The sequence below is a fragment of the Carcharodon carcharias genome, chromosome 10, assembly GCF_017639515.1.
Source record: "Carcharodon carcharias isolate sCarCar2 chromosome 10, sCarCar2.pri, whole genome shotgun sequence".
Taxonomy (NCBI): Eukaryota; Metazoa; Chordata; class Chondrichthyes; order Lamniformes; family Lamnidae; genus Carcharodon; species Carcharodon carcharias.
In genome coordinates, this window is record NC_054476.1 from 81,721,064 (window position 1) to 81,733,087 (window position 12,024).

Sequence of the window (12,024 nt, forward strand, 5' to 3'; positions counted from 1 at the left end):
CCGCCAAAGCCCTACCCACTTACCCACACTTATCCACCTCATCCACCTACCATCTACCATCTTACCCACACCTATCCACCATATCCACCTACCCCGTATCCACTTACCCACACCTATCCACCTCATCCACCTACCCCCTATCCACTTACCCACATCTATCCACCTCAACTACCTACCCCGTACCCACTTAGCCACACCTATCCACCACATCCAGCTACCCCCTATCCACTTACCCACACCTATACACCTCATCCACCTACCCTTCTACCCACTTACTCACATTTGTCCACCTACCCTCTTACCCACTTACTCACATCTATCCACCTCATCCACCTACCCCCTACCCTCTTACCACACCTATCCACCTCATCCAACTACCCCCTACCCAATTACCCACCTCTATCCACCTCATCCACCTAACCCCTACCCACCTCTTACGCACACCTATCCACTTCATTCACCTACCCCCTACCTAATTACCCCCCCCATCCACATCATCCACCAAACCCCTACCCACTTACCCATGACTATTCACCTCATCCACCTACCCCTCCACCCACTTACCCACCCCTATCCACCTCATACACCTACCCCCTACCCACCTCTATCCACCTCATCCACCTAACCCCTACCCACCTCTTACCCACACCTATCCACTTCATTCACCTACCCCCTACCTAATTACCCCCCCTATCCACCTCATCCACCTACCCCTCCACCCACTTACCCACACCTATCCACCACATCCACCTACCCCCTATCCACTTACACACGCCTATTGATCTCATCCACCTACCACCTATGCTCTTACCCACACCTATCCACCTCAACTACCTACCCCCTGCCCACTTACCCAAACCATGCACCACAGCCACCTACCCCCTATCCAATTACCCACACCTATCCACCTCATCCACCTACCACCTACCCTCTTACCCATACCTATCCACCTCAACTACCTGCTCCCTAACCACTTACGCACAAATATCCATCTCATCCACCTACCTCTTACCCACTTACTCAGATCTATCCACCTAATCCAACTACCCACTTATCCACTTACCCAGATATCCCCTACCAACTTGCCCATTTACCCCTTACTCACCCGCCCACCTTACTCACTTACCCCCTACCCATCAACCCACCTACTTCCATACCCACTTAGCCACACCTACTCACTCACCTCACTCACCTACCCACCTCAACCACTCACTCACCCACTTACTAATATTCAGACTGAACATTTAAGCTTACTGTATTGTAGCTAATGCCTCAAAGAGTCATTCCGATCTGATGGATTTCTCTAACGTCCGCTGGTTTCTAAGTTTCTGGGACAGCCAGGTTTGGAGGTCACCAGTGGAAAGGCAGAGTAAATTTCCAGAGCCTGTAGCAATCCAATGATGATTGCCGCTCCTCGGAAGATCTGGGCCTAAAAGTTAATATTAGTGTTAAGGTGCATCTGTCTGGCATCAATCTGATGAGTTCAAAAGGCATTGTTTTATTTCCCTGGTTAGAAAACATGATATAACAATCACAACTTGTACTTACAAAAGGCCTTTAGGATAATAAGTCATCCCAAGGTGCATCACAGGAGCATTTTAAAACAAAATGTGCACTGAGCCATATAAAGAGGTATTGAGGCAGGTGACCAAAAACTTAGACAGAGTTAGATTTCAAGGAGTGTCTTAGAGAGAGGGGGAGAGGTATAGGAAGGGAAATCCAGAGCTTAGGGCCCAGGCAAATAAAAGCATGGCCAGAAATAGTGGAATGAATAAAATTGGGGGAAGTCTTGTGGTGCTCTGGGCCAGAAGCTCTGGATTCAAGTCCACTTTGGGACTTGATGGCCATGGAAGGTATGTTCATAATATGGCCAAACATGTTGATTATCACCCTGTAAATTCTTCCAATATGCTCGATGGCAGGTGGTAAGAGCAGGAGAGTTTCCTGGTCAGCCATACTGCAGAAGGTAATGGCAAACCACTGCATAATTTGCCAAGCATGATCATGGGCTAGTCCATGGTTGCCAACACCCCCTTAGGGCATGGTACATGAAGGAGGAGGAATTTACATGGGGAGGTGGCAAGATTTTATTTTTTGGGGAGAAGGGTAATTATGGCAAATTTGAAAGAGGGAGGGACAGTGAGGAAAGGGGATCATTTACAATATCAGCTAACATGGGAGCCAGAAATAGAAGCTGGGTCGTCAGCAGTTTGCTAGAAATAGAGGGAGTAGGAGTTGGATTTCATGCACTAGATGAGCTCAGAGAGTGTGTAAGGAGTGATAGAAGAAAAAATAAGGGATTAGAGATACCTGAGATTAATAACACAGAATCACACACACACACAGAATCACACAGTGCAGAAGAGGCCCTTTGGCCCAACGACTCTGCACCGACACGTGAGAAACACCTGACCTACCTACCTAATCCCATTTACCAGCACTCGGCCCATAGCCTTGAATGTTATGACATGCCAAATGCTCATCCAGGTACTTTTCAAAAGATGTGAGGCAACCTGCCTCCACCACCCTCTCAGGCAGTGCATTCCAGACCGTCACCATCCTCTGGGTAAAAAAGTTTTTCCTCACATCCCCCCTAAACCTTCTGCCTCTCACCTTGAACTTATGTCCCCTCGTGACTGACCCTTCAACTAAGGGGAACAGCTGCTCCCTATCCACCCTGTCCGTGCCCCTCATAATCTTGTGCACCTTGATCAGGTCACCCCTTAGTCTTCTCTGCTCCAACGAAAACCACCCAAGTCTATCCAACCTCTCTTCATAACTTAAATGTTTCATCCCAGGCAACACCCTGGTGAATCTCCTCTGCACCCCCTCCAGTGCAATCACATCCTTCCTATAATGTGGCAACCAGAACTGCACACAATACTCCAGCTGTGGCCTCGCCAAGTTCTATACAACTCCAACATGATCTCCCTACTTTTGTAACCTATGTCTCGATTGATAAAGGCAAGTGTCCCATATGCCTTTTTCACCACCCCACTAACATGCCTCTCCGCCTTCAGAGATCTATGGACACACATGCCAAGGTCCCTTTGTTCCTCAGAACTTTCTACTGTATTGCCGTTTATTGAGTACATCCTTGTCAAATTACTCCTTCCAAAGTGTATCACCTCACACTTTTCAGGGATAAATCTGCCAGTTATCTGCTCATTTGACCATCCCGCCTATATCTTCCTGTAGCGCAAGACACTCAACCTCACTGTTAACCACCTGGCCAATCTTTGTGTCAACAAAGAGTTAATTCCTGGCCTAATTCTGTACATACAATCAGCTCAACAGTTGAATTTTCATCAAAAATCCACTAAAAGCTTCAGGAGAAATTTCTTTACCCAGAGAGTGGTTAGAATGTGGAACTTGCTACTGCACGGACTAACTGAGGTGGATAGTATAGATGCATTTAATTGGATGCTGGCTAAACACTAGGAGAAAGGAATAGAGGGTATGTTGAGTTAGACGAAGTAGACTGGGAGGAGGTTTAGCATGAGCATTGACCAATGGCCTCAGTGGCATGTTTCTGTGCTGTAAATTCTTAATCTATGCAATAATCAACCATAATCCTAAAATTAGAGCTGGGCCATTTAGGCCATTTTTGGGAAGATGGTAGCATTGTGGTAATGTTATTGGGCTAGTAATCCAGAGACCCAGGCCAATGCTCTGGGGACACTGGGTCAAATCTCACCATGACAGTTGGTGGAATTAAAATTCAATTCATAAATCTGGAATATAAAGCTAGTCTCAATAAAGCTGACCACGAAACTATCATCTGCTTCACTAATGTTCTTTAGGGAAAGAAATCTGCCCTCCTTACCTGCCCTGGACTACATTAGAATCCCAGACCCATAGCAGTGTGCTTGACTCATAACTGCCCTCTGAAGTGGCTTAGCAAGACAATCAGTCCAGTGACAATTAGTGATGGGCAACAAATGCTAGTCTTGCCAGCAATGCCCATATCCCAGGAAAGAATAAGAGAAAAGGAGTGAAAATTTTAGTTGGTAAGGTTACCAAAGGAAATGGAGCAAAGATGGGTAAATGGGACTAAGGTGTAAATCACCCATGATCTAATTAAATGGCAGAGTTGGTTCTAGGGGCTGAATGGTCTATTACTTATTACTGGTCCTATAGTCACACCACACAAGTGCCAGAAAATGACTATCTCCAACAAGAGTGGATCTAACCATCGCCCTCTGATGTTCAATGGCATTACCATCACTGAATCCCTCACTATCAACATCCCGGGGGTTACCATTGACAAGAAACTGAACTGGATTAGCCATATAAATATTGTGGCTACAAGAGCAGGTCAGAGGCTGGGAATTCTGTGATGAGCAACTCACCTCCTGACTCCCCAAAGCCTGTCCACCATCCACAAGGCACAACTTAGGAGTGTAATGGAAGACTCCCCACTTGTCTGGATGAGTGCAGCTCCAACAACGCTCAAGAAACTCTATACTTCCGGGACAAAACAGCCTGCTTGATCAGCACCCTATCCACCACCTTCAACATCCATTCCCTCCACCACAAACACAGAGTGGCAGCAGTGTGTACCATCTACAAAGTTGCACTGGGTAACTCACCAAGGCTACTTCGACAGCACCTTTAAAACCCGTGACCTCTACCACCTGGGAGAACAAGGGCAGAAGATAGATGGGAAAACCACCACCCATGGAAGTTCCCCTCCAAGTCACTCACCATCCTGACTTGGAAATATATCGCCGTTCCTTCACTGTCACTGGGTCAAAATCTTGGAACTCCCTCCATAACAGCACTGTGGGTGTGCCTACACCATATGGACTGCAGCAGCTGAAGAAGGCAGCTCACCACCACTTTCTCAAGGGCAATTAGGGATGGGTAATAAATGCTGGCAAAGCCCGCAATGCCATGAATGAATAGAAAAGAATTCCTAACCTAACTCAACTGTGTTATGTGATAGTGATCTCTAGCCCATTCAATACAGCCCAAATCTTCTCTGACTCCTGCAAAATTTGGGTGCTTTACAAAGCCTAAACCATACTATATGATCATTTAAAGACTAACGTCAGTGTTTGTTCCAAGCCGCTTGATTAGATTATGAGTATGTTATGCTTTTAAAACTTTCATCAGATTTTTTCCTCATGCTCAGTAAGATAAGTCTTGTGTGTGAGCCTTTGCTCAGTATGAACCAGAGTGTGTCTTATGCACACAGTTAACCCAAGAGATGACCAAGAAACCTCATTGTTGTATTTAATTCATTGAATTGACAGTTGCCTTCTTGTGATCAGTTTTTAGATATTGGAATAATATAAGCCTTAGTTATGATATAAATTACAAGTTTGTCTCAGGAATAAACGATTCATGGAGAATCGACAGCAGATTTGCCTTCAATACAAAATGTGTGCCTTGTATCTCTTGGGCTACAAAATTAAAAAGCTTGACACTTTGCAAACTCTGTATATAATACAAACCCTGGCCAAGCATCTGAAGATCAAGAAAGAAGAAAAGAAAGACTTGCATTTATATAGTGCTTTATACAACCACTGGACATCTCAAAACACTTGAAATGTAGTCACTGATGTAATGTAGGAAATGTGGCAGCTAATTTCACCCAGCAAGCTCCCCACAAACAGCAACATGATAATGACCAAGTAATTTGTTTTGTGATACTAATTATGCAATTAGCCAAGACACTGGAAATAACTCCACAGCCCATCTTCACATAATCCCACGGGGTCTTTTATATCCACCTGAGACCACAGAAAGTGCCTCGGTTTAATATCTTATCCAAAGGCAGCAGCTTCTACAGTGCACCACTTATTCAGTACTGCACTGAAGTGTCAGACTAGATTTTTGCATTCAAGTTCTGGAATGAGGCTTGGACCCAGAACCTTGTGTCTCAGAGGTAAGAGTGCTTCCATTGAATCGTGGCTGATACTTGAATCTTAATTTAATTTAACCTTCATGAAGTTTTTAGGTATTCACCATTATCTCAGTGAGCCCAAAAGAACTGAAGAACTGGGAGAACTGCCTGGGAACAGAACTTCATGTTCGGACTCCAGTGGGATATCTTCCTGTCATGCCAACTGGTGTCCATGTATCACAACTTTTTGTCAGATAAGCATTCCAATAGTACCGGCTGACTTTAACTTGACCATCTCAAAATGGAAGATGGGCACATATCGTTTCAAACCTGTTTGTAAGAGCACTCACTGTTGTAAAATTGCACCATACACTAGCCATGTCCACAAAAAGGTCCAACAAACAACAATTAGATAAGGACCAAATGTTTTAGATGTTGGCTGAGGAATAAATATTAGCCAGGACACTGGGGATAACTCCTCTGCTTTCTTTCACAGTAATGCTGGGGACCTTTTACATCCACCTGAGATGGCAGACAGGGCCTCAGTTTAACATCTCATCTGAAAGACGGCAGTCCTGATAGTGCAGCACTCCATCAGTACTGTACTTGGAATATCCACCTACATTTAATGCTCAAGTCCTTCAAATGAGACTTGAACCCCATGACCTTTTGACTCAGAGGTCAGAGTACTATAGGCCACTGAGCCACAACAGACAGGCAAGCAAAGTGCTAATCTTTGAAGTTTCTCTCTGGGTTCTAACCTTTGATGTTTCCTTTGCGTTATTAAGGTACTCTCCCTTCGGTATTGCCTGTCTAATTTGTGGAAAGATTTTGGCCATTAAAGACTTGGAAGTCGTTGCTAGGCAACTGGGCATGTACATGGTGACAGTAATCACTGGGCTCATCATCCATGGAGGGATCATCTTGCCACTGATGTATTTTGTGATAACCAGGAAAAATCCGTTCTCATTCTTAGCAGGGATCTTCCAGGCCTGGATCACTGCTTTAGGAACTGCATCAAGGTACTAAGCCAAATGTTGCTTCTTGGGGTTTGTTTTGGCAGAAGGGAAAACATTTGCACAAGTCAGAGGGGCTTAAGCCACTTTGTGTGAACTGTCACACCCATTTATGAATAGATGTAATGTCCTCAGTGAGGAGGAGGAAGGGTCACAAAAGGGCATTGGAACAGGATTTCCAACTGTCCAAGATTTTCCCGGATCGTCCAGGAATTGAAGCACAATGTCCCAGATACTACAGTGAGCAAGAATCCCAGTGACATATAAATAAACACAGGGGTGGGAAACTAGGCTGTTTGAGTGGCAGTTTAGGCTCATCTAATCTGTATAACACGATGGCGGTCCCACACAGCAAGGGTGGGGAGATTGGGTTTAATCTCTGAACTCTGGCTGCCGTCCTGCCAGAGCATGAGGACAGGTAACTGGGAGCAAAAGGGTCAGGAGCAGCTGGGAGCAGGGAGCCAGAAGCATGGATCAGAGAGGATGGAGCAGGGAAAAAGGAGCAAGCAGCAGGGATTTGGGAGCCAAAAGAAAGAAGGGTGTAACATGGATCCAGGAAGAGGGATAAAAGATCAGGGATCTGGTGGCAGGGAGCAGGCAATTGGGGGGAGCGAGGAGGGAGCAAATGACAGAAATCTGCGAGAGAGAAGGAGAGAGCAAGACAAACCTGAGAGCTGATATGGGAATAATGCCAAAAATAGTGGAACTATGAAGGTCAAGTGGTTACAAAAAAAATGTTAAAATGCTAGAAAATGATAATCAAGAATCTGACGGTGTGATTTGTCGTGGTTTAATTATGAATCTGATGATGTGGTTTGTTGTGTTTTGGTTATGAATCTGACGGTGTGGTTTGTTGTGTTTTGGTTATGAATCTGATGCTGTGGTTTGTTGTGTTTTGGTTATGAATCTGATGCTGTGGTTTGTTGTGTTTTGGTTATGAATCTGATGCTGTGGTTTGTTGTGTTTTGGTTATGAATCTGATGCTGTGGTTTGTTGTGTTTTGGTTATGAATCTGATGCTGTGGTTTGTTGTGTTTTGGTTATGAATCTGATGCTGTGGTTTGTTGTGTTTTGGTTATGAATCGGATGCTGTGGTTTGTTGTGTTTTGGCTATGAAGCTGATGGTAAGGTTTGTTATGTTTTGGCTGTGAAGCTGATGGTGTTGTTTTGTATTGTTTTGTTTTAAAGCTGATGGTGTGGTTTCTCATGTTTTAGTTATGAAGCTGATGGTGTGATTTGTTATGTTTTGGCTATGAAGCTGATGATGTGGTTTGTTGATTTTTGCTTATGCAGCTGTTGTTGTGGTTTGTTATGTTTTGGCTATGAAGCTGATGTTGTGGTCTGTTATGTTTTGGCTCTGGAGCTGATGGTGTGGTTTGTTATGTTTTGGCTATGAGGCAGATGGTATAGTGTGTCATGTTTTGGCTACGAAGGTGCTGGTGTGGTTGATAATGCTTTGGCTATGACGCTGATGGTGTAGTGTGTTATGTTTTGGCTATGAAGCTCATGGTGTAGTTTGTTATGTTTTGGCTATGAAGCTGATGATGTGGTTTGTTGATTTTTGCTTATGCAGCTGTTGTTGTGGTCTGTTATGTTTTGGCTCTGGAGCTGATGGCATGGTTTGTTATGTATTGGCTGTGAAGCTGATGGTGTAGCTTGTTATGTTTCGGCTATGAAGCTGATGGTGTGGTTTGTTATGTTGGCTATGAAGCTGATGGTGTGGTTGATAATGCTTTGGCTATGACGCTGATGGTGTAGTGTGTTATGTTTTGGCTATGAAGCTCATGGTGTAGTTTGTTATGTTTTGGCTATGAAGCGGATGGTGTGGTTTGTTATGTTTTGGCTATGAAGCTGATGGTGTGGTTTGTTCTGTTTTGGCTATGAAGCTGATGGTGTGGTTTCTTATGTTTTGGTTATGAAGCTGATGGTGTGGTTTGTTATGTTTTGGCTATGAAGCTCATGGTGTAGTTTGTTATGTTTTGGCTATGAAGCTGATGGTGTGGTTTGTTATGTTTTGGCTATGAAGCTGATGGTGTGGTTTGTTCTGTTTTGGCTATGAAGCTGATGGTGTGGTTTCTTATGTTTTGGTTATGAAGCTGATGGTGTGGTTTGTTATGTTTTGGCTATGAAGCTGATGGTGTGGTTTGTTATGTTTTGGCTATGAAGGTGATGGTGTGGTTGATAATGCTTTGGCTATGACGCTGATGGTGTAGTGTGTTATGTTTTGGCTATGAAGCTGATGGTGTAATTTGTTATGTTTTGGCTATGAAGCTGATGGTGTAGCTTGTTATGTTTTGGCTATGAAGCTGATGGTGTGGTTTGTTATGTTTTGGCTATGAAGCTGATGGTGTGGTTTGTTTTATTTTTGGTTCTGAAACTGATGGTGTGGTTTGTTGTGTTTGGGTTGTTAAGTTGGTGTTTTGGTTTTGAATCTGATCACTTGGTTTATTACTATATTAGAAATCAAGGTGATAATGTGGTTTTCTGGAGATGGTTATGAAGCTGATGGTGTGGTTTGTTAGGTTTTGGCTATGAAGCTGATGGTGTGGTTTGTAACGTTTTGGCTATGAAGCTGATGGTGTGGTTTGTTATGTTTTGGCTATGAAGCTGATGGTGTGGTTTGTAAGGTTTTGTCTATGAAGCTGATGGTGTGGTTTGTTATGTCTTGGCTATGAAGCTGATGGTGTTTTTTGTATTGTTTTGTTTTAAAGCTGATGGTGTGGTTTCTCATGTTTTAGTTATGAAGCTGATGGTGTGGTTTGTTGATTTTTGCTTATGCAGCTGTTGTTGTGGTTTGTTATGTTTTGGCTGTGAAGCTGATGGTGTGGTTTGTTATGTTTTGGCTATGAAGCTGATGGTGTTGTTTGTTATATTTTGGCTATGGAGCTGATGGAGTGGTTTGTTATGTTTTGGCTATGAAGCTGATGATATGGTTTGTTATGTTTTGGCTATGAAGCTGATGGTGTGGTTTTTTATGTTTTGGCTATGAAGCTGATGGTGTGGTTTGTTATGTTTTGCTATGAAGCTGATGGTGTATTTTGTTATGTTTTGCCTTTGAAGTTGATGGTATGGTTTGTTATGTTTTGGCTAAGAAGCTGATGATATGGTTTGTTATGTTTTGGCTATGAAGCTGATGGTGTGGTTTTTTATGTTTTGGCTATGAAGCTGTTGGTGTGGTTTGTTATGTTTTGCTATGAAGCTGATGGTGTATTTTGTTATGTTTTGCCTTTGAAGTTGATGGTATGGTTTGTTATGTTTTGGCTAAGAAGCTGATGATATGGTTTGTTATGTTTTGGCTATGAAGCTGATGGTTTTGTTTCTTATGTTTTGGTTATGAAGCTGAATGTGTGGTTTGTTATGTTTTGGCTTTGGAGCTGATGTTGTGGTTTGTTATGGTTTTATTTATTAAACTGTTGGTGCGGTTTCTGGTATTTTTTGGATATGAAGCTAATATTGTGGTTTGTTCTGGTTTTATTTATTAAAATGTTGGTACAATTTCTGGTGTTTTTGGTTATGAATCTGATGGTGTGCTTTGTTTTATTTTTGGTTCTGAAACTGATGGTGTGGTTTGTTGTGTTTGGGTTGTTAAGTTGGTGTTTTGGTTTTGAATCTGATCACTTGGTTTATTACTATTTTGGAAATCAAGGTGATAATGTGGTTTTCTGGAGATGGTTATGAAGCTGATGGCGTGGTTTGTTAGGTTTTGGCTATGAAGCTGATGGTGTGGTTTGTTGCGTTTTGGCTATGAAGCTGATAGTGTGGTTTGTTACTTTTTGGCTATGAAGCTGATGGTGTGGTTTGTAAGGTTTTGGCTATGAAGCTGATGGTGTGGTTTGTTATGTCTTGGCTATGAAGCTGATGGTGTTGTTTTGTATTGTTTTGTTTTAAAGCTGATGGTGTGGTTTCTCATGTTTTAGTTATGAAGCTGATGGTGTGGTTTGTTGATTTTTGCTTATGCAGCTGTTGTGGTTTGTTATGTTTTGGCTATGAAGCTGATCATGTGGTTTGCTATATTTTGGCTATGAAGCTGATGGTGTGGTTTGTTATGGTTTGGCTATGAAGCTGATGATATGGTTTGTTATGCTTGGTATATGAAGCTGATGCTGTGGTTTGTTATGTTTTGGCAATGAAGCTGATGGTATGGTTTGTTATGTTTTGGCTATGAAGCTGATGGTGCGGTTTGCTATGCTTTAGCAATGAACCAGATATTGTTGTGTGTTATGTTTTGGCTATGAAGCTGATCATGTGGTTTGCTATATTTTGGCTATGAAGCTGATGGTGTGGTTTGTTATGGTTTGGCTATGAAGCTGATGATATGGTTTGTTATGCTTGGTATATGAAGCTGATGCTGTGGTTTGTTATATTTTGGCTATGAAGCTGATGGTGTGGTTTGTTATGTTTTGGCTATGATGCTGATGGTGTGGTTTGTTGATTTCTGGTTATGAAGCTGATGGTGCGGTTTGCTATGCTTTAGCAATGAACCAGATATTGTTGTGTGTTATGTTTTGGCTATGAAGAAGATGGTGTGGTTTTTTATGATTTGCCTATTAATCTGATGGTGTAGTTTGTTATGTTTTGGCTATGAAGCTGATGGTATGGTATGTTATGTTTGGCCTATGAAGTGGATGGTATGGTTTGTTATGTTTTGGCAGTGAAGCTGATGATATGGTTTGTTATGTTTTGGCTATGAAGCTGATAGTGTGGTTTGTTATGTTTTGGCTATGAAGCTGATGGTGTGGTTTGTTATGTTTTGGCTATGAAGCTGATGGTATGCTTTCTTATGCTTTGTATATGATGCTGATGGTGTGGTTTGTTATGTTTTGGCGTAGAAGCTGATGGTATTGTTTTGTTATGTACTGGCTACGAAGCTGAAGATTTGGTTTGTCATGTTTTGGCTATGAGGCTGTTGTTGTGGTTTGTTATATTTTGGCTATGAAGCTGATGGTATGGTTTTTTATGTTATGGCTATGAAGGTGATGGTGTGGTTTTTTATGTTTTGGCTATGAATCTGATGGTGTGATTTGTTACCTTTTGGCTATGATGCTGATGGTGTGGTCTGCTATGTTTTGGCTGTGAAGCTGATGGTGTGGTTTGTTATGTTTTGCCTATGAATTTGATGGTATGGTTTGTTATGTTTTAGATCTGAAGCTGATGGTGT

The 12,024-nt window shown here is 42.6% G+C and overlaps 1 protein-coding gene across 1 annotated transcript in view; it reads left to right on the top strand.

The window, feature by feature from the left end:
- slc1a2b (solute carrier family 1 member 2b) overlaps positions 1–12,024 on the top strand; it is a 302,826-nt gene that overhangs the window by 115,551 nt on the left and 175,251 nt on the right. Inside the window, exon 6 of the mRNA XM_041197559.1 lies at positions 6,640–6,873. Within this exon, the coding sequence (XP_041053493.1) occupies positions 6,640–6,873 (234 nt within the window). The remainder of the gene's footprint in view (positions 1–6,639; positions 6,874–12,024) is intronic.